Source organism: Gallus gallus, chromosome 6, assembly GCF_016699485.2.
Source record: "Gallus gallus isolate bGalGal1 chromosome 6, bGalGal1.mat.broiler.GRCg7b, whole genome shotgun sequence".
Taxonomy (NCBI): domain Eukaryota; kingdom Metazoa; phylum Chordata; class Aves; order Galliformes; family Phasianidae; genus Gallus; species Gallus gallus.
In genome coordinates this window covers 8987678-9008336 of record NC_052537.1, presented here as the reverse complement: position 1 = coordinate 9008336, position 20659 = coordinate 8987678, and the positions used below count along the sequence as shown (strand labels likewise).

The window sequence follows — 20659 nt, the reverse complement described above, 5'->3', positions numbered from 1 at the left end:
GTTTTTGGTGTTTTCTCCAGCAGCCCATGACTTGTGTGCCTCTTGGCTGCCGACTCTGCTTTTGGTATGTATTGCTGTTATTTGCATGTGGAAGTGCCTCAGGAGCCCCACATAAAACACTGGTTCACTAGTTTTAGTGGTTTTTTTAGATTAGACGTTAAAATGTTGAAATCAAAATATGTGGGGGGTGGTAGGGAGGTAGCAGACGCACAACGGTAATCTGAATAATGTGATTTTTGGGGTTGCTATCTTGTGTCTTAGAGCTGAAAAACAATCACTTATATATCTTGGATGTCTGAGGCTTTCACTCTTTCTGATAATAAAAGGCATTTATGTCTGGCCTTGATGGCAGATGAGATTTCAAACTTAAAATATGCCATGATCCTATAGTCTGGTAGTGCTTTCTGGCGCTGGTCGGTGACTAAATATAGCCATTTTTGAACTGCTGAGATAAACCTGGAAGTAATGTTCAGCAGAAAATTCTCAGACAATTCCATAGACAAATGTGGAATATGAAATGACTTTTCTGAATTGCATCTGGTTCGTACTGTATATGCTTTTGTGCCCCGTCTCTCTCATGCCCACGTTTTCCAACTGCTGTCTTAAAAAATGTTTTGTGGTACAGCTGAAAGTTAACTGAAGCATCTCGGTGGTTCGTGTTGGTTCATGCTAAAGCAACAAATAACATAAAGGGCTTTAAATCCCAGCTCTTTCACGCATTCCTTTTGGCTTTGTAAACCATTTTGCCTTGTTTTTACGAAAAGAAGATGCATTTACTGGAAAAAAAAAAAAAAAAAAAAGCATATGTTTCCCAAAATTGCCTTCAAATGAGTATTGCCCAGGAACATGCAGATTCTTGCATTGTGTTATGGGATTAGTGGTATTCATCTATCATGCATAATGGGGCAGGTGATATTCAGAGAGGGAAGACAGTCCAACGTCTCCTTTTTGAAAGGGTTTTCTTTCTGTTCTGTTTTTTTCCTTGGTAAACCCTCCCCTTCCCTTCCCCTTTCCCCTTCCCCACTTCCCTTCCCCCCTTCCCTCTTTCCTTCTTCCCTTTATTTCTTTTTTCACGTACATTTCTGCCAGGCTATGTTTAATTTCAAGATGGTGTCTTCGCTAGAAAGATAATCAAATGTAATGTCTTCCACAACCTCTTCATATGCATGACTGCGTAAAGCTTGTGTAACAGTTTATTATTATAAAATTAGTATAGCATAGCATAGAGCAAACTGGGCCCCTGGCCAGATGAACTAGACAATGAATAGTTATATAAGGTTTTGAAGCACATGTATTAGAACACAAGCGCCCTGTATTTTCTTCTCAATTGTCTGCTGTTTGTTAATGTTTCCCTTTCAATGTGATTGCATCTCAATTTAATAGCACTTGCCATTTCAGGGTTTACTGTGCCAGCACTCACATGGTTACATCCCCTCTGTGCTGCAAAGCCTGCATCTATATTAAAACCAAACTAGGCAAGGTTAGCTAATGGGTACTTTGAGAGATATGCACTTATAGAATTAAGTGATGTATGTAATTGTTAATTTTGTGTTAACAAGTTTGAAAAATGTGTTTCACCAATAATTGTAATGCTCCGCTCTGTGCAAAGTGTGACATTTTAATTCTTGTTGAACAGTTTCCTACCTCTGCTCTGTGTTTTCATGGCAGGGTATTATTTTGCAATCAAGATAAAAGCATTATTTATTAAAGTTCTAAAATATTACATTACTGGAAGTTTTAAGCTGCAGATCAATCTCCTGTTTCATAAAAGCATTTCATTGATTTTTTTTTTTAATTGGCCTTTGAATTAAACTTAAGTTCCACATTATGGATTGCATATGGTTCCAGAACCGGGGTGTGTTTTTTTTTTTAGTGGAGACGTTAGAGTGTTTTAAAGGAAGTACCGTACCTGTCACAGAGCTGTGGGAAAGGCTTGCATTTGGCATGTGCATCTTTGGTGCTGTCAGCTCCCAGCCTGCTGCATTTTTGGCACAGGGAGCCAATTGACTTGGGCTGTGGGAAACCTACATTCAGCACTGTCAGTCCTTGTGTCTTTTTCCGCGTGTCCAAAAGAGCTTCTGTTAGAGATTCTGCATCTTTGGGAGCTGAGTAGCAGCAGTGTGATATTTCAGGGGCGCAGGGCAGCCTGGCTGCAGCAAGGGGCCGCTCGGCCATTGCCAGCAGGAGGAGCAACTGGTGCTGGTGCCGCTTCTCTTTTTCTGTGTGCAGTCCCAAGGGCCCAGGAGCCTGCCTCCCACACTCCCCTTTCCTTCCATCCTCCTGCATCTCCGCTTCTCATTTCACCTCTTGCCCCCTTTGTCACCAGCCCTGCCCAGTTCCTGTCTGTGCCAACGTAACTCCATTTCCCCCAGCAGCCCTTGGTGGCTCATTCATGCCACTGCAGGCAGGACACGCACCCAGCTGTCCTTTGCAGAGATGCAGTTCTTCCATCTCGTATAGGCCTGCCCACAAAATGGCAGAAGGCGAGGCTCACCTCACCCTCTGTGCCCAATGGCTCAGCCCAGTGGTGAGGGAGGGTTGTCGCGTCTACCAGTAAGGGTAAAGAAAGGACAGGGTAGGAAGGGCATAATAGGCTCAAAACACAGTAAAAATAGTAAAGGAAACAGTTTGTGCCTAATTTGAAACCAACTGATCTCCATGGTGATTGCAACAAATGTGTGCTGTGCTCGGCTGTTTTGTGGAGACAAAGGTTAGAAATAGGAGCATATACACCAGGTCACAAGACTGGAGGAGCAGAGAAGTAGAAGGGCTGGCACCTCCGCATCCACTGAGTGGCCGTGTGAAGGTCCCCAGGGGATACAGGGGATGGCCTCACGAACAGCCGTTGGGTTGGGGCGTCTGCCTTCCTAGTGCATCTCCGGAAAAACCAGGCTTTATGAACTACCTTGGATCTTATAGCTCTGCAGTGCTGTTCTGTGGAGAGTCTCTTGGGCTGTGGCTTCAGACAGAAATAGCACGGTAAAAGAACTTCAGAAAGGAGGTAGTAAATCTGAAACCTTAGATAAATAACAGGACTAATATACTTGCCACAGTAAATAATAGTACGGCAACTCCCCAAAGGTCTTGAGTGACATTGTCTCAAAGTAATTCCTTATGTGAAATAGAAGCCTGAGATAAAATTTCTGCCTTAAGTTACAGATACTTGAGACAGAGGGAAAAAGGAGCACATTAATCCTTACGAAAGAAGAAATTCCTGTTCATGGTAGCCTGGAATACTATCATGTGATGAGTCAGAAAATCCATACTGTTCACGTCTGCAGAGGTCAGACATGAACAGTACGAATTGTTCATGGAGCCTGAGCTCTGGTGTGCAGGCGGGTCAGATGGCATTTGCTAACAGACCCCTCTGCTGGGGCTGTGGGTACGGAGAGCTTCTGACCGCAGGAGGTCCGTGGGAGCTTCTCTTCTTCAAACAAGGATTTTAGAGGGAAAAGAGCTACACTACTGAAATCCTTAGTCATAATGAAAAGATCTCCAGAGGCAGCTGATGAAGACATTCGCGTGTGTTACACTGCACCAAGATTTAGTTTCTTGAGTAAATATTGACCAGTTTGACCTTTGCTTCTCCTTAGTCAATATTTATCTCTTGGGACAATGAATCTTCATATTCCCCTCTGCTGAAGCCCAGATCTACTTAATGGTGTGCTTGGAAATCTCTGAGAGGTGCTGGTTTGTCTTGAAGATACTTTTATCTGTTTAGAATTAGATACACAGAAGCTTTGGCCATTCGTGTCGCCCTGTCAGGTTTCCTAAACAAAGCTCAGTCGGGTCACGTCTGGGTCTGGGCGGGAGGCTTCTAGGAAAAACCCACATCGCTGCAGTCAGCACAGGCACGGGACGGTGCCGTTGTTGGAAGTGGGATGAGGGTTCCTGGGTGATGTGAAAGCCCCTCCAGATGCTGTCGAGAGGAGAGGACTGAATACTGCCGTGTATTTCATGTGGCAGTGAACTGAAGTTTTTGAGCTTTCTGAACCTCGCACAGCCTTCCAGCAGCCTAATCCTGCTGCACACCTGGGGGGATTGTGCAGAATGGAGGGCTTGGAGCCCTTGCAGGTCCGTGCTTCCGTGGTTGCGGCGGTGGGAAGGGCGGTACATCACATACGTGGCTGTACAAACCCAACTGCTTGTCTTCTCAGAGGTTTGCTTTGCCTTTTCCCCGATTATATGTTTTAAATTGCCATACGTACGTCTTGTGATATTTCATTCTCATCAAATTAGGAAGAGAAAGCCTGATGATTAACTTAGGATATATAGCAACTGAAGCAATGTTTGTCATTTTTACTGTGCAATCAGTCGCTGATATTACAGGTGGCCTGTGAGGCTCCCAACCAAATCGGACTCGTTTCTGTAATCTTGTAACTCTGGGAGGTATTTGTTTGGGGAAAGGGCATTGGGAAAGATGAGAATTTCAAAATTGCACAGTTGCAGCTGGAAATAAACAGAGCAGGCAACGTCACGCCTGTCTGAAGAGCGTGCTGCTTGGTTTTATAGTAACAGCATTTCAAGAACGCTGATGGTACGCAGGAAAGCAGTGAATAATTCCTATTGCAAAACCCCGTTGGTTTGGTACGGCCGGAGCGCTGAGGCTTAATCGGCCTGCATTGCTGGGAGGAAAACAGGACATTAAGGGGAAAGAAAGGCTGCTGAAGCAGGAGCGATTTATCAGGGCAGCATTCGAGTAGGACGAGGGCTTGGCATCCTGACTTGGGATAGGCTGCAGAACGCATTTCTGTTTTCGTGAAGGTTTTTTTCCTGATGTGCCTGATGGACTTGTTTTAACGCCGGGGTTATTTACATTGCAGGGATGGGCCTCTGTTATGCAGGAAATTGTCCAAGCCCCTACAGCTGTATTTTAAATTGAAATGATTTTTTTTTTATGAAGTGATTGCGCAGACTTAATTTAGTAATCTATTATTAAATTTATAGTTCCAGGCTGCATAAAGCCTTTATATAGAACGAAAGCGGGCGCATACAAAGATCTACGCTATATATACACCTGGTTCCGTATAGTAAATCTCTGACATATGTTGTCCATTTCCAGAAACAAATAAACCGCCGCTTTTGAAAACTCGGCTTCGTTTCCATATTAGGGAATGCGCGGGTCCCGGTGCCCGCGGCTCCGTGCCGGGCTCGCGGCGCTGCCGCTCCCGCCTATTTTTAGCCATGAATGAACGCGGCGGGGCGGCGGGCGGGGAGCCGAGCGGCGCCGGGCAGAGCCGAGCGGGGCCGAGCCGGGCTGGCGGGCGGGCGACGCTAGAGGGCAATGACGGCTGCGCTCGGGCCGCGGCAGCCCCGGTGAGGGGCTCCTCGCCCCGCCGGCTCCGTGCGCGTCGCCCCCAGCTTCCGCCGCGGCGGGTAACCGGCCAAATAGAGTTGTTCCGAGGGAAAGTACGGCGGGGCGGCTCAGAAGGCTGCTTTTGCCCAAATAAGGCTATATTGTGGACCCCGTCTGTTCGATAGCGATCAGCTGCTGGTCAGGGCCCGGTCAGTGCCGCGCCGCGTCGGAGCCCTGCCCTGTGCTGGTGGGCCAGTCGGCCTTCTGGCTGGGTCTTCTGAGTGCTGGAGCCTGGCACGGACTGTGGAGCGTTGGAGGGCTCGCTTCTGCGCCCGTCGGGGCAGTTACACCGAGTTCACTGAGCGTGGCCAGACAGTGCTACCAGCAGGGCATTACGGCCACCGGCTTCCGTTCTCTGGTGGCTGTGGAGGTGCCCCTTTCGTCAGCGCAGAGTTACCAGAGTTACCACCACACCTTACTGGAGGAAAGCGCCCACTTTCCTGCAGCCCAGCATGGTGGGCAGTGGCCCGGCCCGGCCTGCCCCGGCTCCTGGCCCTCACAGATGGAGGTGGCAGCCCCAGGAGGTGTGTGGGAGTGAGGATGGGACTCAGCCCAGGCGTGATGCGCTGGAGTGAGTGTGGTGTCAGGGAGGGAGGGCACTGTGCAGCTGCTGCCTGTCACTTTGCTAACATCTTCATGTGGGTTGGTTATGCCTAACCAGTTGCGATTACAGTGCGATGAGAAAGTGCAAGAAATAGAGAAAAAATATTGTCGGATTCTTACAGTTAAAAAAAAAAAAGTGATATTGATCTCTGATATAAGCCAGTACAAATCAGAAATGCAAGAGATTTGAATAATATATTTGTAATTATCATGTTTTGTGCTATTGGGTGATCATTGCTTCCTACTTGCTGTTGTCATTCCCCAAAGCAAGCTCTCTGGAAACCATCCATTTTATGCTTTCTGTCTGAATTTCTGCCTGTTTGGATTCACCCCAGTGCCCACCCTTCACCAGTCAGTTACCCATCTCATCTGCCTATCTGCATGGACGTGATCGGCTGCACAGCCATTGTATTGCCGAGGTATGTAGGTCACGTCTCCATTGGGTACTGCTGACTCTGCTAGACAGCAATTTAACAAACGCTCGCTTTTGCAGGAGAGAAAGGGAAATATTGCTAGGGAAGCCTTCTTAACGTTTGCTGTGAGCTTTTATTTGCCTTCTATTTTCTAATGCGCTCTAATGGGAAGTCTACTCCGTGTGTTCTGCTGAGTTGTGATGAGATTGGCTGACTTGCATGGGTTTGCTTTGCACTTTTCCTTCTCGCTACTGTTTTTGTACTGCTTTTGTCCTGTCTATTACACAGTCTGCCTTCTCAACTCTTCCCTCTCTTTGTTTTTTTTTTCCCTTGCCTTTTTTTAACCCAGACTTGCGTATTGTTGGGAAGCTCCTACAGAAGCCAAGCCCCACACACGCCAGTCACAGCCTCCCGACGTGGTCTCTAGGGTAGGGACCATGTCACCACAGTTTTCTGAGGTACTGCAGACCTTGAGGAGCCCACAGCCGGCCCCGTGATGCTGCCTAAGCACAGTGTTACACCCTCAATCAGACAGAGTTGTGTTGGCTCTGCGAATTCAATGCTTAGCACCACCTCTACCTCAGAGACCTCAGTAGCCCCTGTGAGGTCATTGGAGGTCTTGGCACACCCCCAGCCTATGCAAGTTAGGCTTGTGCTTTGCTGAATCAAGGCTGTGGCTCTGAATAGCACAGTACTCTACTGTATTAGTTCCTATATTCCACGAGTTTCTCACCAAAAGAACCCTGAGTCATCCGATCTGGTATGAACCAAATAGTGGCTCATCAGCCAAAATTACCAGTGAATGCTTTCATCCAGTCCACCACCTTTTTTCTAAAGGAGAGGAGAAGCAGCTGTTGGAGTGGGGAGCGCAGCCAGACAGCTGGGCTCTGGCTCCTGCAGCCAGCTCAGCTCCCACAGCGCTGAGGCTGTCCCGGCAGCACTGGGACCTGGCCAGGGTCAGCACCCAGCTCCAGCCCTCTGCGTGCTCGGTTCTCTTCTGCTGTGCCCGCCAGCACATGGCTGGCTCAGGCCTTCCTGGAAGGTCTGACAGTCGAATGTGTGCATGCCTGGTGCGCTGGCCTCAGCTCTTGTATATGTCAATGCCAGTGCCTTGGTGCGCTTCACTGCGCCTCGTGCTTCCTGAGTACCTGCCTTTATCCCCTTCAAGGCACTTGTATTGCCTGGTGAAGTCATTTCTTAGTCATTTCGCTGAAATGCAGCACAGGCTGAGCTGTTCGGGCTAGCTGCAGGAGGCAGGCTTTGTGCCATAGCATCTCCTACCATGGCACGCTGGACTGCATTGGGGTGGCCCGTGAAGCGCCAGTTGGGACTGAGCTCCCAGGTTAATGCTGGAGTAGTGCTAGGCAGAGTTGGTTATGTTTGGCTTGGTTTTCCCACTGAATTGCTTGTGTGAATTGCGCCGTGTTAGCGTTGTGCCAGGCCTGGCTGGTGTCATGGTGAATGTTACTGTCAGGGACCTTGTATTTGTTTCACTGAAGAAAATGCTGAACATCATCAAGTCTAACAGCAGCCCCTGTGGAATCCTACCAAGAATATTTTCCTTTGTTAGAAGTTCCCCACTGATGCCTGTGTTTAGATCTATCGCTTAGCCAGTTTATAATCTATGTAATATTTGCTTAAGTAAAATTATGTGGTGTTATTTTTTAATCAGAGTGTTATCTAGCATTAAATCAACAGCCTTGCCAAAGTGCAGGTGAGTTCCCTGCATGCTGCTAGTTTCTCTAATCAAGTTTGCAGTTTCAAAGTATAAAATAAGGTGCTTTGTTTGTTTTCTTTTTTGTTGTTTTAAGATCTGGTTTATGTAAAACCGAGTCAATTGACTCGCTTTAATTATATTCTTTTGCGAGCATATCATCTGGCTTCTCTGCAAATATGGAACAAATATTTACCAAACACCTCTGTCTCTTTTTGAATCATTAATAACAATTCTGTCATCTGTAGCCAGTAATAGGCCTACCCTGGATTTTTTTTTTAATTATTGTTATTTCGATTTGTTCTGAGGACTACTTGCATGCCACACATTTGTCAGGCATAGATTTTTCTCTAAAATCTTCATCTTCTCTTTTCAATTTACTGTACTTCATAACAGCTAATATATGCACAAATGTTGGCAAAGAAATACGCCCTTTTCTGTTGTTTTTTTTTTAACCCAAATTAGTCAGCGGGACAAAACAAAGCCCTTACAGCAGAAGTCTTAATTAACTTCCAGCCATACTGAAATAAAGAAAACAAGACCGAGCCTCATCCTGAATCATGTCACTGTTTTCCATGGAAACTAAAAACATTTTGGTTTTGGCACAATTAGCCAACCTGATATTTGCAATGCCTCTAACTTCTCTATTAACTTCTCTGACCCATAATCCGTGAAAAATACCACCTTTTTGCTTTTTTTTTAGAGATTGTCTGGTCAGGAGGGGGGTCAAAACAACAGTCTGCAGCACATCATATGTCTCCACATTAATCCACACAAGGAAGTGTCTGTTTCAGTTATTTCCAAATGAGGAATGTTTTCTTTAGAGAGGTAGCAAATTGATTTTCCCCACATGGAGCATGGGCTATCTCATTTCCAAAACAAAACTTCCAGGAATGGCTCCACAAGTCCTCCCATTCTGCGTGTGAGTTAGAAAGCGGTGTGGACACTCTGTGCTCCTCACATGGTTGTTTGCTGTGTTGCTCCAGCATTTCCAGGTCAAGTCTGACAAGTTCGGTGATAAATCCACAGAGCATATCAATTGTGGAAAGTATTAAACAAGTGTTTGTGTTTAGAAAAGGCTTAGAAAAATTGGGTTTAATATTCGAATTGCTTTATGAACAGCTTGAGTAGGCAAGAGGTGTGTGTTTGTGGGACCTTCAGAGGAGAAGAATGTTAGCTGTTGGTAGGTTCTCATCGCTTGCTGCCATAGATATACTTTGGAGAGAGCTTCTCCGTATTCAGTTGATAGTGTTGTTTCCTAAACAAAGGCCTAGGCTGTCTGATTCTTTGCTTTATTTTCCAGCCACTGTAATTTTTGACTCCTTGATGTAATACCAGGTTGTTTGCAGCTTGCGTCTCCCACCAGCTGTTCTCTGTACCTGGGCTATTCATGCTCCAGGCCCTCTGACTTGGATGCAGTTTCCAGGAAGCGGGAGCTTTTCCATTAACTTTGAGGGGTGAAAGGGAAATGAATGAAACACGAGGTCCTGAAATCAAGATGCAGCAAAGGGCTTGAGGTGAAGAAAACAGAGACAGAGGAGATGAAGAAATCCAGGAGTCGGCTGAGACTCCAGAGCAGTATGTGAGATGAACTAGCCTTTGAGCAGTTTTTGAGGTTGTGCTTAAATCTAGCAATATGTATTTTTGAACTTTCAGATACTGCAGAATGCCAGAAGCCCCCTAGAGGGGTAAGTGTTAAAACCATTAAAACCGTTAACTTTCTGTTCATTACATTTTAAAAGGTGCAACATGCAAACATGTTTTTCAGGCAAGAGCTAACTTTTGCCAAGCTGCTCTAGGAAAGTCCTCAGCAACCAGCTTTTTGCTACCTGCCAGCACACGATTGGTTCATGGATGGTATGGAGTTTTGTGACCCTTCTTCTCACCTTGACTTTGATGGCCAGGCTTCTCTGTATGGCACCTCCTCCTTCTGTTGGGCGCTCAAATCACGCCTAGCTCTGTGATCTGACACTGCTCTTTCCACCTGCCTGAGTGGGAAAGTCTCCTAGTCTGTTCTGTATCTACTGATGGTTTTGCAGCTGAAAGGAGGGAGAGAAAAGAGGGTGAGAGCTGCAAGATATTTGAAGTACTGGCACAGTGCAAAAGGATTCTGCAAGACACGGTCTGCTAGGTGTCCTGCACCTTGTAGGAGAAGAAGTGAGACAGTTGATTAGAAGGTATGCTGCAGGTAGTCTCTGGCGAGCACGCTTCTCTTCTGTATCCGGTATCACGGTGCATCCCTGTTCATTGACTTCTCCTTGCACCCTCCAGTGCTCTACCATAATCTTTGCTCTGTGATTGTCTCTCTCCGGTGCACCTGCATCCGTCACGCATAGGGCTGATCTGATTGTACGGCCTACCTTATATGCATAGCCACATCTTTCCTGGCACTTTGCTGATGACTGTGAACAGTTCTGCAAGCTCATTTTCTTTCATGCTGTCGTACTCTTGCAGTTGGGAAAAATAGGTGTGTTCCTTCCCTTTGTCTTTCCACAGGAGAGAAATGTGGTCACAAAAACAGTGGCAGCGAGAATCTGGTTGGCAGTGTAAGCTCTTAAGGCCGTTAGCAATGCTCAGCAACTATCCTGGTAAACTCCTCAGCAAAATACATTGACCCTTTCCTCTCCCTTTTTCTCTCGCTTTTGAAGTGTTTCTGAGAAACGGGAGTATCAGCAAACAAGAATCAAAAGTAATCTCTGGGAATAGTTATTCAGGTCAGGGAGACCTGGAAAAGGTGAGAACTTTGATCCTAGCTGTTACGACTGCATAGATGCTCTGTGGAGTAAGTAATGTGTACTGAGCAAGAAAAAGGTACATGTTTTAGGCATGAGTACAGGACTGTTTACTTACATGGTTTGCTGAGCAGCCAGCAAGGTCCAAGGTTATTTTGGACTCAGCATGAGTAAGTGATCCAGGTATGACAAATGAGGTAATGCATTCCAAGCTCATTAAAGCCTCTTGGCTACACCACCAGTTTTGACAGAGTGCCAACATAGCTTGACCTCAGCTATGTGGAGGCCACTGTTTTTTTAACACCCTCCCTATAACAACACATCTTTAACATCAGTCAAAATAAGTATATCTAGAGGAGAGTGTTGAGAAGAAGGCTGAACTCATTTGACTTCCAATGAAAATCAGATGCCTGAAAACAAAAGGATAGCTCTACTAGAACTAACCTGCTGGGTTACTCCAAGACCATGGTCACTGTCACTTGACTTACTTGTGCATCCCAGGATGTCCATGCATGCATGGTACGTCACGTTCTCAGCACGGACATGGCTGAAGTAAGGCTGACTTGATAACAGGGAAGATGGTATCTTCACCTGCATCTACCTGGGGATGCAAGTGGAAAGAAAAGCTTATGTATTTACTGGCTTTTTATGGTGGTTTACACTCTTCCACCTAAGGTGGTGTTCAGTCCCAGCTGAGCTTGGCAGCTCCCACGGATCTCATTCTCTGCCTTCCTAGATCTTGGCATCCCATGTTTGACCCAGAGCTGGGAGTTGTGCTAGTCGGGGAGGCTTGGCAATGCTCCTGTTTCCTGCATCCTGCAGAAAATATCCTTGAGAGCTGGGGAGCTGAATGAAGGTGTTAGTAGCAGAAGAGCAGTAGCCACAGGCATGGGAAGAGTATAATGTGAAGCTAGAGCATCTCTCACCACATGGTGAGGAGGGCTGGTGGTGCACCACCAGCATCTCCAGCTCCTCCCCTCCTTCTCCACTGGCATAGCCATAAGCTCTTCCCTCTTCTCTTTTTTCCTGCCCAGCTACTGTGTCCTGCTCAGTTAACATTTCATGGCTTTCCCACATCACTCCTGTCATACGGCAGGCAGCAGTTTGTGTGGCTTGTGGCCACTACCTGTTCCCAGACAGCACCCCGGGCCCTTTCAGACACAGAAGAAGAAACAACATTCCTGTCTCTGAGCAGGTTCCTATAAATAATTTTCTTCTTCCTGAGATGGCAGTAAGATGTACTGTAGAAGGAAGAGTGGTTAAGATATGGTTGTCATCATGGCTCATGTCGCTGATGATATTCATGGCATATCCATTTCATGCACTTTCAGTTAATTGGGTGCACAAGTCTTTTACCAAATAATAGCTGAAAAACAAAGCCCAACGCACATGCATACTGGCTAATGACCACACATTTGGTTCTTTGTGGTTGAATTAGCTCTTTGTTCACCTTGAATTTGTGTTGTGGGGACAGCAGTGCGGTGGGGCCCGAGCAGCAGGCTTGTGGAGTGCCACCAGCCTGATCTGCTGTTAAGGAAGGAAAGCAACTACTGACACAGAGCGGGCAGTGGAGGAGTGCTAAGTGGTCACGGAGCCCCTCCGGGAGCTCTGCAGCACTATGGGCATTCTCTCCTACTCTGGTGATGTGCGACTGGGTGTGTTTTGCCTGGTCATACCTGGGGTGTTTGCCAGGGCTTGCAGCAAGGTGGCTTTCCTTTCTGTGCTCTGGGTTGCTTTCTCGGCTACAGATTTTGCAAGGAAGATAACTTCATGCTTGCTGCCATTTTCCACGTGAGCCTGCCCTTTGGGATGGCTGGCAAGTGTGGGATGAGCTCAGCTCATCTCTGGAGTTTTCTCCTCTGTGAGATGCATCAGAAAGCACAAAGAAAGAAAGGAAAAAAAACACAAATTGGCAAAAGGGAACATGTTGTCAAATGCACAGGAAGAAAACTATAGTGTTGGAACTGGTAGCGCACTGTCTCTCTCCCTCGTAGGCCTGTTCCAGGCATTTCCACTGAAGGGGTGGCAAAGAAATGCAAACATTTTTCTCTACTTATTTATTCAATTTTTTACATTAGTTCGCATTGCTTTAGTTCTCACCTTCTGGGAACGTACAAGTTATCAGTTCTCACTGGCACAAGTGCTTTCAGAAAGTGAATTTGAAAGCCATATGCACTAACGTGTAAAGAAGTTGAGTCGTTACAGATGTTCTCAGGTACTCCTGCCAGAAGTCCCTCTCCAACAAGAAAGGAGGAGAAGCCAGTGCATGTTCACTTTGCTGTCCGGTCCGTGTTGAGCACGCGGTGCTATCAGGAATGCTGACTGGGACTAAGCCACAGCGTGTTCATAAAGTTGCTTTAAGATCATTATGAATAACAAATTCAGGAAATCTGCAGCGTGCTCATGAATATGTCATAAATGAAACAAAAATGAAAAAAAATTAAAACAAGTGTGTGCCTTGTTGTGAATTATTCGTTCAATCCTTGTCATATTTCCTTGCTCAAGAGAACAAAATGCATCTGACTGAAATATAAATAATCTTCGAATAATGCATCTATTTAGAATGATTTAGGGAGCAAATGTTAATGGGTTTGTTTCAAGTGTGACTGGAGCTATTGCAAATGTTTTCTTTGATGGGGCAGTGGCAAGGGCTTTCTCTTTTGGTACTGGTTCCCGTGGCAGTTTCTGGTGCTGGTGCCCCTGGTGCGGCCTGGTGACGCGAGGCACGGTGCTGCGGCTGCAGAGCCCAGTGGTGCGGTGCTGAGGGGCCACCGGGGGCTCCAACACAAATGGTGTTTGTATCCATGCTTGGTGTACCCGGAACTCGGTAACAAACGCCTTTCTGCTTTTAGAGCTTTTAGCAAAGCGTGAGGAGTGCTTTATGGTGTGGTGTAGCACAGTGCCAAAACTCGGCATAACAAGTGTGTTTGGGAAACACTGAGCCTTGAACTGGTATCTTTAGTTAAGAAAAGTAAAAAGAGAAGAAAGGAAGAAAGAAAAAGTCATCCTCATCCACGCACATTTGGCCCACGCTGTAGCACCTCTGTCCTTCAGTGCCAAGGCTGGGCTGTGTCGAGGCTCATCCAGCTGAAGGCCGGGCACCTCTGGCGTGTGAGCCAGCGTGTAGCACGTGGAGGAAGCACAGCTGTCCTCCGAGCGCCCTGCCCAGCGCGGCAGTACCAAGCACCGGTACCATTGGCATGGCCTGGGCACGGGCGGCATGCGTCAGCCTGCACCCTGAGCCCCCAAGCCCTGGCTCTGGCACAGGGCGGAGCGATGGCACGGCTGGCGCAGGGTGCAGCCCGGCATGGCGGTGCTCATGGGGACAGATAGAAATGGGGCAGATGTTTGTCAGCCGCAATGGGTAATCACTGCTTTATCTCTTTGTTTGATTCTGCTTGCTAGCCTCAGATGACATTTTCCAAATTGCTTTCTGCAGTACTTTTCAGTAAGCAGAATGTGCTTGGCTGCAGATAGATGGAGATCTTTCTGAAGGACGATAAAGGCGTTTTTGTACATACACAGATGGGGATTTGCACACGTCCGCATACCTGAGCTCACTGTGTGTTGGTGCTGGGGAAGGGAGAGGATGTGTCTGTCGGACTTGTGTTAGACCCGTGGCTTCTGCTTTTCTCCGGCAGACCAAATAGAACACTGTTATTCGAACTATAAAATCAAATTAGCACCCTTTATTGTGTTTGCAAACTAATTAAAATTTAAAATGTCCTGAAACCACTGACTTACTGTGTGACAAATGTAAGATTAGAAACAATTAGAAAGCACTCAAGAGGTTTGTGGTGTTTAGATTTCTGACTCTGTTCTAATCATCCCTTTAAGTAATGAAAACAATGGTTACCTAGAAATTAAAGGTTTAAGGGAAATTATCTTCTTCAGTACAGTCATTAGTTAATGATTGTTTATCATTTTCAGTGTTGCCAGAGTAGTCAGAGGCTGATTTCTAAATCCGAAAGCAGGCAGGACACGTAATAATGAGCAAACATCTGCTTCATCTCCTATTTCTATATGTGATCATAATTTATATCATAATATCGTTATTGAAAGATGAGTCTGGTATTTTTTACGAAGGTCCATTTCCCACAGCGTGGCCAGGATTTAGTCACTGTGTTATTTCAGAGCCGTTTTATCTTAAGAATTGGACAAAACTGAAAGTGATTCATGTTAATTTATACGTGTGGTATGTAACCCTTATGAAACAATCAATCACTTATTTCAGTACTTGTCAACTTCCAGAGCTGGTTATGTTTTTTGATCCGTTTCAGGACTCGGGGGTAATTTTATTTTTTTTAAACTTTTTTAGAGGAACTTTGACAAGAATGACAGAGTATGTAAACATTTCTTGGAGCTGTAAGGAATTTTAATATTTCAGAACATTTCTAAAAACAGATGTTTCCCAAAGTTGGAAGAAGGAGTTGGTACTCTTACTTGAAGATTAACAATAATAAATGCAGCAGCTCATTAATGCAAAGTTACCTATTAATATTCTACTTTGTTTTTTTTTGTACCACGGAGAAATATTTGTGCTTTCTCTCCGAGTCCTTCAGAGACCAGTGTTTGACTTTGTATTAATTAGTTATGTGAAAGTAGAATAGATTAGCCTTGGGGAATATGATATAGAAATGTATAGTGTGTCAAGATGTAACCCGTGGAGGACGGGAATCTCATAATAAGCATTTACTGTAGACAGATGTGTACATTTCTGTGACTGATTGTGGTGGAATTATTTATGATGCTTTCAGCTGTTAAGAATCCAGTATAAGACAGTGTACTCAAATTGTTCTCCATTAATTTTCAGCGCCAAATCTTAAAGGCAGACCACGCAAAAAGAAGCCTTGCCCACAGAGAAGAGATTCATTAAATGGCATTAAGGATTCCAACAATAATTCCGAAAGCAAAGCTGTTGCCAAGGTAAATCACTTAATAATATTCCTTTCAGTACATTCTCCTTTTTTAGGTACGGCCCTGCCTTTGTTTCCCAGCATGTTGTTTCCAAATTAGAATGTAATTTATTTTCTTGGGGAGATAAATGTAATTTTTTTCAACAGTTGTATCCTTTTCTTTCAATCTCATCCGTGTTGGAAGTTACCAGTACCTATAATCGCCTAACAGCCTAATGCTATCAGCTTGTTGGTAACTGGTGGTGTTTAAGCTTTCTTGGCACCCGCTGTTAGTTTTCACATTCTGTGACACACAAACATAGTTTGTGACAGTATCTTCAAATTAAAAATAAACCAGGGAGCAGCTCACCCTGTTACAATGCACTTCTAAATATAAATTTGAAGATAAACAGAGTATGAAGCAAGAGCTGCTTAAATAATGGTTTCTAAGAGGCACGCACAGATGAGATTACCCTGATGTTAAGATCTTGACTATAAAAAAGGGGGGGGTTGGGGAGGGTGAAGAAGAAGAAGAAATTCAGTACAAACGCTTAAAAAACAAAAAAAAACCAAAACCAAAAAAAAAAAAAAGGACTGATTCTTTAATACTTCATGCTGAGCTGCATATTCATTCCAGGGTCTGTTTTAAAGAGTCTTCTTTATTTGCTGCAGTGCTTAGCCCATGCTGAAAGTAAAAATTGGATCCTTGCTTTGTGTTTATAGGCATACCTCTTAGTTATTCGTGGGTTTGTGCCTTTTACTTAAAATTACTTAAAAATGGGGTTTTTGTAGTGTAATTTACGTCCTATTTTCTCTGTTGTATGTGTGGTTTTAAATAGGAATTTGATTTTCTCTTAAAATAAAAGCAGCACAAATGGCTCCTTTCAAGATGATTTAATTTGAAACTGTAAGATGCAAAGATGGAAAATTACTTAGAGCAATACTTCTTGATTTTTATCTCTGTCAGAACTTTGTCGCTGTGATACTTTTGAGCCCCTGCTAACCGTATTTGCATAGCCTGAATGTTTCAACCAACTCCTCGTGAGTCCATTGTTTCACTAAATTAGATGGATGTGTATCTGAAAAATGCTCCCATTGTTGTGACCATCTCTTTAGGAAATACAGTGAATCTATAGATCCATTTACTTTCGTATTGTTATAGGCAGTGAATGTCCTGGGAGATTAGGAGGTTAAAGAGGTCAAGTGGAAGTGTTCTGCTCTGGGTTTCTCATAGGAAGGCAAATTAAATTCCACCTCCTCCTCCTCCCTAGGAGTTCGGTTAAAATTGTGCCTTGTGTTGATGACGATAAAAGAGGCTGAAGTTCACGATGAAGCTCTGCCCTTAAGTCACTGTTTCTCTTCTCTTTGTGCCCTATTGTGCTCAGTTGGAGGCTGTACTATCGTGTTAGACAGGCGTGGTAAAAGGCGATGGAGCCTGGTGCGCTGAGTTGCAGGGTCCTGCCAGATGCTATGGAGCTTGCCTGAATGTTTTTGCTCTGTGGAAGAATGTGCAAAATCTGCAGTGTGAAAATGTCTCAATTTGCCTTAATTCCCCCGCCCCCAGCCATTTCTCATGTTAAAATATTACTAGCAGAATGCAGCATGTGCTGTGTTGTCAAAGCACCCTCCTCTTTGGCACCTGATGTATAGGTATTAGATAATTAAAAACAACAGCGACACTTCATACCAAATTACTTACCCTCTCTGTTTATATTTGGGTTCACCCTACTAGTCAAATGAGAGGATATTTCAGATAAGAAGTAATTCTGCCTATTTATCTAGTCATACTGCGCTCATCATTGTGCAGATATTAATAGCATTAATTATCTTGGCCAGCTTAATTTCATTATAAATAATAGACGTGCTTATGATATAATGTCCTTGCATGCAGTCGCACTGACTTCACTCTGACTCTTCACATCAATCTGTGTTTCAGGGTTGTGGAAATACTTCAGTAAGAGGGGGGCAGTGAATCAAAAACCCTCCAAAGCAGATGCACTACACTTTTATAGAGACCCTGCCAGTGGGTTCCTGGGGACAGTGGAAGTTGTTGGGCAGGGGCTGGATGGGTAGGGGATGGAGACCCACCTGATGTCCTCTCCTTGTGGGAACACTGAGCTGTGAAGTCCTCAGCTTAGGCTGCATGTTAGCTTCGCCATCCGATTTTCTTCTCTAGCCTTGCTCCACATCTGATGTATGCTGACAGTGGGTCCCTAAAAGGCAGAGCTGAAAACTACTAGATTAAGCGGGACAAATCCACTTGTGCTTGGTGTCAGAAAAGTTTTGGTGATGGTCTTGGCCTTGTTCCAGCTAAAATCCCTTTCGAACAGAAGTTGTGCAGCTTTCATCCTCGTTTGATGGCACCCAGCATCTGACTGCAGCCTGCCACCTCTCGTTTGTGATCTGGTGTCTGGGTGCTGCATCCTCCCTGTGCCTGCTGGGGAGGATCCTGGGGAGCTCCCTCCTGCTGGTTCATTTGGTGAGGCAGGCCTGGCTCTGCTGGAGGGCACCTGGAGGCTGTCATACTGCCCATGTCACCACTGCTGGACCGGCTTGTGTGACCCACAGGCCCCAGTGTGACTCTCGCTGTACCTGCAAACATTTCTTACTAGGTGCTCCCAAGGAGCCTTCCCAAGGTGTATAACAGCGCACTGGAAGGCCCTTTACAACTGGCTGACACGGCCGTTTCGAATAACTGAAAGGATTAACTTGTTACACATGGAAATTGTCCCCAAATGAATCTACTCATTACATCTCCTAGTGCAAATGCTAAAGTAAATCTCTCACTTCATTTATATGGCAAGATCTGGGAAATTAGTTTAAAAGTTGCCAGGATTTGCTTTTCCTGTGGCCACAGGTGGCCTGGCATGCTCTCAGACCTGAAGATTTATTCTGAGAGCCTCAGACTTTATCTGATTGAAGCTCTAAAATACGGCTCTGTAGTGGTCTGCTGTGTGTGTGACCTCTGGCAGGAGAAAACAAACCCCTGCTGCACCCATGATGCTCACTGGCTGCCTGATCCTGGCTCGTACGCCTCTGCCTGAGCACGCAGGCTGATGTGGCCAGATGTTTCCAGAGCCCACCGCAGCACGCCCCGGCCTCCGTGCTGCAGCTCTGGACTGCCTTACAGGGCCTTAGCCCTCGGCTTCGTTCTGGGCGTGTTGTGCACGCCGAAGCTGCAGCAAAAGAGCTTTACCTCCTCTGAAAATGGAACTCCTTCTTTACAAGAAGTTCATTCTGCTTTCTGACTGGACCAGACAAGAGAGCGAGGCCAAGCAAAATGCCATGTTTTGTACCACAGCTTTGCCTTCTAGGAAGATTCAGAATTTGCATTTCAAGAGAGGGAATTAGTCTTTGGTCCCTGGTGCAAATCTAGCAGAGCTCTGACTGTAGTGCGTTTATACTGGATTTACACTGGTGCTATCCAGAATGATGCTTGGCCCTTTTGTTTCTGATTAATCGGAGGTCACAGCACTCATTCATGCCTCCTGTCACCTGGGGGAAGTGCCAGAAATGAGGCTTTGCCTCCAACGTGTGCAGGTGAAGCATTTTGGTTTCATCAAAGCTCCTCTGAACCTGGCACTGCTTGGAGGCCTTTCTTTGCATTTTGGCACCTTTGAGGTCCACAGGCGCTTTGACCTCTCTTCTCTGTGTGCTGGAAAGAAGGACATTATATGTAGCATGAAGTTTCTCACTCCCAGTGTCTTTTTTTATGATACTTTCTCTGTTTCCTTTTGTCTCTTTGGGAGTAACATCCCTTGCCATTAGTTTGCTTTCAGAGAAGTGAGCTTTCACTTGCTTTAGCATTTGTGCCCTGGCTGTCTTTGCAAGCGTAGTTGAATTGCCTGGTTTCAAAAATTAAAACACAATGCAAAGGTTGAGATTGACTGGCACACAAACTGACTGACTGACTTTACCAAGCAAGTGAGCTTCAAAACTTGAGAAGCTGTTCTCAGGTCCAGTGAATTTATTCCAAGTGTTAGCTTGCAACTTGCAGTTCAAATTAAAAATCCTATATTTAATGAAATAATGGGTTTGCACTGGAAGTGTTAACCCAGTCTTTGGTATAGCACTGAACATACTGACAATATAATCTAAACTTTATATGGGAAGCTATTAAACAGTTTTGCAAGGAGCCAAAGTAAAAAAGTCAAGGGATTACAGCTCTGAACTGAAAAGTGAAGTGATGAAATCCAAAGTTCAGTTAGTAGGAAAAAATTCCCCTTAACTTCATTGAGTTTTGGATGAAACCCAGGATCTTTACCAAAGGTCAATCAGTGAGCGTATCTATTACTAAAAGGCAAAGCATGGTGTCTTGTGCCATAGGAAGACAATATCTCTTTGTAACACTCAACCAGAGGATATCGAGCAATACAGAAAACATACTTCAGGAGCGAGGGATGAAGAAAAACGCTGCAGGAAGTCCTCTTTCCCGTACCTGATGTTTCCTGGGCAGAGCAAGGCTGTACCCTGCAATGTCCTACAGGGAGAGTTTTCAGTGGCATCGAGTGTCTTGGAAAAGTGCCACCACTTCTCCCCTCTAGCATTGCCTTGCCCAGTGTCTGTAGAAAACTGCAGAGACAGCTGACCCTAAACCAGTGCTTTTTGTGGAGTTAATATCTTGGAGCAACATAGAAGAAAAGATTTTGCTTTCCTTGAGCCTGAATACAAGGCATCTATATTGAGATAAAATAAGCGTATCACGGTTGTTCCAATGGTATGTTTGTTGTTTGGTCATAGCACTTACCTCCAAAATGTCAAGAAGCGCCCACAAAGCACCTGGTTGGAAGTGGGAAGAAGGAGGCTCAGTATTTTGCTTGACCATAATTCCCCTCTTGGTCTTCAGGAAGATGTGTTGCTCCCTCTGCTCTCCTCCCAGGATACCCAGTGCTGGCTTTTGGTGCTCACTCTGGAGCACACAGGACATGTCTTGGTTCAGGTGTGGA

At 45.3% G+C, this 20659-nt stretch overlaps 1 protein-coding gene and 1 long non-coding RNA gene across 6 annotated transcripts in view; one reads left to right on the top strand and one right to left on the bottom strand.

The window, feature by feature from the left end:
• ARID5B (AT-rich interaction domain 5B) overlaps positions 1-20659 on the top strand; it is a 143786-nt gene that overhangs the window by 90758 nt on the left and 32369 nt on the right. For all 5 annotated transcript variants that reach the window (XM_040702376.2, NM_001031220.2, XM_015288120.4 and 2 more), the window contains one exon: positions 15632-15744. In XM_040702376.2, the coding sequence (XP_040558310.1) occupies positions 15632-15744 (113 nt within the window). The remainder of the gene's footprint in view (positions 1-15631; positions 15745-20659) is intronic.
• Positions 11291-20579, bottom strand: LOC112532727. The gene is made up of 3 exons (XR_003075980.2): positions 20461-20579; positions 12495-12677; positions 11291-11419 (listed from the first exon to the last, which is right to left on the bottom strand). It is a non-coding gene; the product is annotated as an uncharacterized LOC112532727 (long non-coding RNA).